General features: G+C 35.4%; 1 protein-coding gene across 1 annotated transcript; it reads left to right on the forward strand.

The window, feature by feature from the left end:
• Positions 1 to 676: 676 nt before the first annotated feature.
• On the forward strand, positions 677 to 1039 carry RHIMIDRAFT_238514 (uncharacterized protein; the record flags this gene model as incomplete). Its single annotated transcript, XM_023608981.1, has 1 exon — positions 677 to 1039. One exon carries the CDS (start codon positions 677 to 679, stop codon positions 1037 to 1039), a length of 363 nt encoding a protein of 120 aa, XP_023465568.1.
• Between the last annotated feature and the right edge of the window lie 841 nt (positions 1040 to 1880).

Below are 1880 nucleotides of genomic sequence, written 5' to 3' on the forward strand. Positions count from 1 at the left end.
AAAAAAAAAAGATAATTTCAGACAACAAATAATGATAAAAGAGAGCCCATCAGAAGTAAAAGGATGAGATAAAAGAAATAATTAGTAAATCAGTTATTGGATTGATATTAAATACTACATTATAAAGAAGAGAGTTTATAAGAGAAAAACAGAGAAGCAAGAAAAGTGAGTAAAATTATAAAGAGATTAGCAACATCTTACCCGCAGTACATTAAATAGGGCTGGTGATTACTAACCCGGAGAAGACAGCAAGGAAAGAAGAAAAAAAGGGCAAGAGAGAGAGCAAGAAAGAGAGCGGATGGGACCAAGGTTTGGTAAGAACCAAACTATCCCAGCTAGCATCGGTGCTGTTTCGATTTTATGATCTATAATACTACATATTAGTTTCTTTACAAGAGTAAAGAATATAACATACCTTAGGACTAGCTGAAGAATAGCTGGCCATACTTCTTGGTCCAAAGAAAAAAAAAGTCAAGATCAGACTATTTATGCGAAGTCTCTAACAACGTTTCATTTTGTTATAAAGTCTTAATCACATTATTCTATATTCAAAAATATCAAGCTCATTTTATATATTATTACACGTTGTCTTTTAAACAATAAAGAAGACATAGACACTCAACTAAAGTGTTTATTGTTATTGATCTTGTAGTGTGTGCGAATAGTTTCTAAAATAATGTATATAATCCAGGGCATACGTTGGCGTATTGGTTGGCTCCCTGATAGTCGATATAAAGCCTGCCTTCGACACCTTGGCCAACCCTTCACAAAAGCTCATGCTATTTACTGTCTCCAGATACACCGTAGACTTATAATGCCCCAAACCATTTCTGACCCACTGTCCTTCCTTTTAAATATGTTACCTACCAAGAAACTTCGCGCTCCTAACACAACACACTCATGGACCATTCGCTGGCCAACCATATGCAGAAACCTATATGAACTCGATTACCTATATCGCGCTAAGCTTCCGCCTACCCCACCCACTCATCTCGAGCAAAGGCTCTTAGAATGGCTTCCCCCTTCTCCTTCTCACTAGTGTGTCTTACACTTGATCCCATTCACTCCTTCCAAAGCATCCCTATCCTAGATCCCAAAAGAGCTTTTTAGTCACCACTATCCTTCCTTTCTGAACTGCTTTGGGCAGGAAAGATGTAACATTACAATCATGCGCGCAATAGAGGTTTTAATTATTTATAAATAAAAATCTGTTTAAATGTATATAATGTCATTGATAGAAAGAATATGCTTGTAGCACAAGATATTACCCTACTATGACATCTGATTGTTCATAATAGAAGTATGAATTCTTATAATATTTTGTAGACACAACAATTTCTTTTTTAACAAAGGAAATGTACTCGGAACTTTTCTAGACATAAAAACAATGATATGCACCTTCGTAATAAAATAGAATGTCGATAATTTTTCAAGTGAGCGATATAGTGAGCAATATTTTATTTCTTGACCAGTGACACAGTATCTTTATGCATCGCCAACATTTACTGGATTAGATGTACTTTCATTTTCACACGTTCCTCTTCTTCTTCCTATTTACTTTGTTTCTTGTTCTCTTGTAAAGTGTCAGTTATGATTTTAATCAACATCTTTATTATTAATCAAGAAGCCAACGATTAGATTCCCTCATATGTGAAGTTGGCATTTCTCTTTCTAAGGCTTCTTTAAGATTTTCTCTATAAACTATATCTTAGTTTCCATTTTTATTCTATTAACTTAAATACCAAACAATATGCTTTACCGGTCAACAAGCAATACTGAGAGTGACATGTTGGCGCATGAAAGCTACGGAAGTGCAAAACTTCGACGTAAACCTCATACTTCCCACTCCAGCCGCCATCATAGCAGCTAGTCCTTCTCCC

Source organism: Rhizopus microsporus (genome assembly GCF_002708625.1).
Source record: "Rhizopus microsporus ATCC 52813 unplaced genomic scaffold scaffold_10, whole genome shotgun sequence".
Lineage (NCBI taxonomy): Eukaryota > Fungi > Mucoromycota > Mucoromycetes > Mucorales > Rhizopodaceae > Rhizopus > Rhizopus microsporus.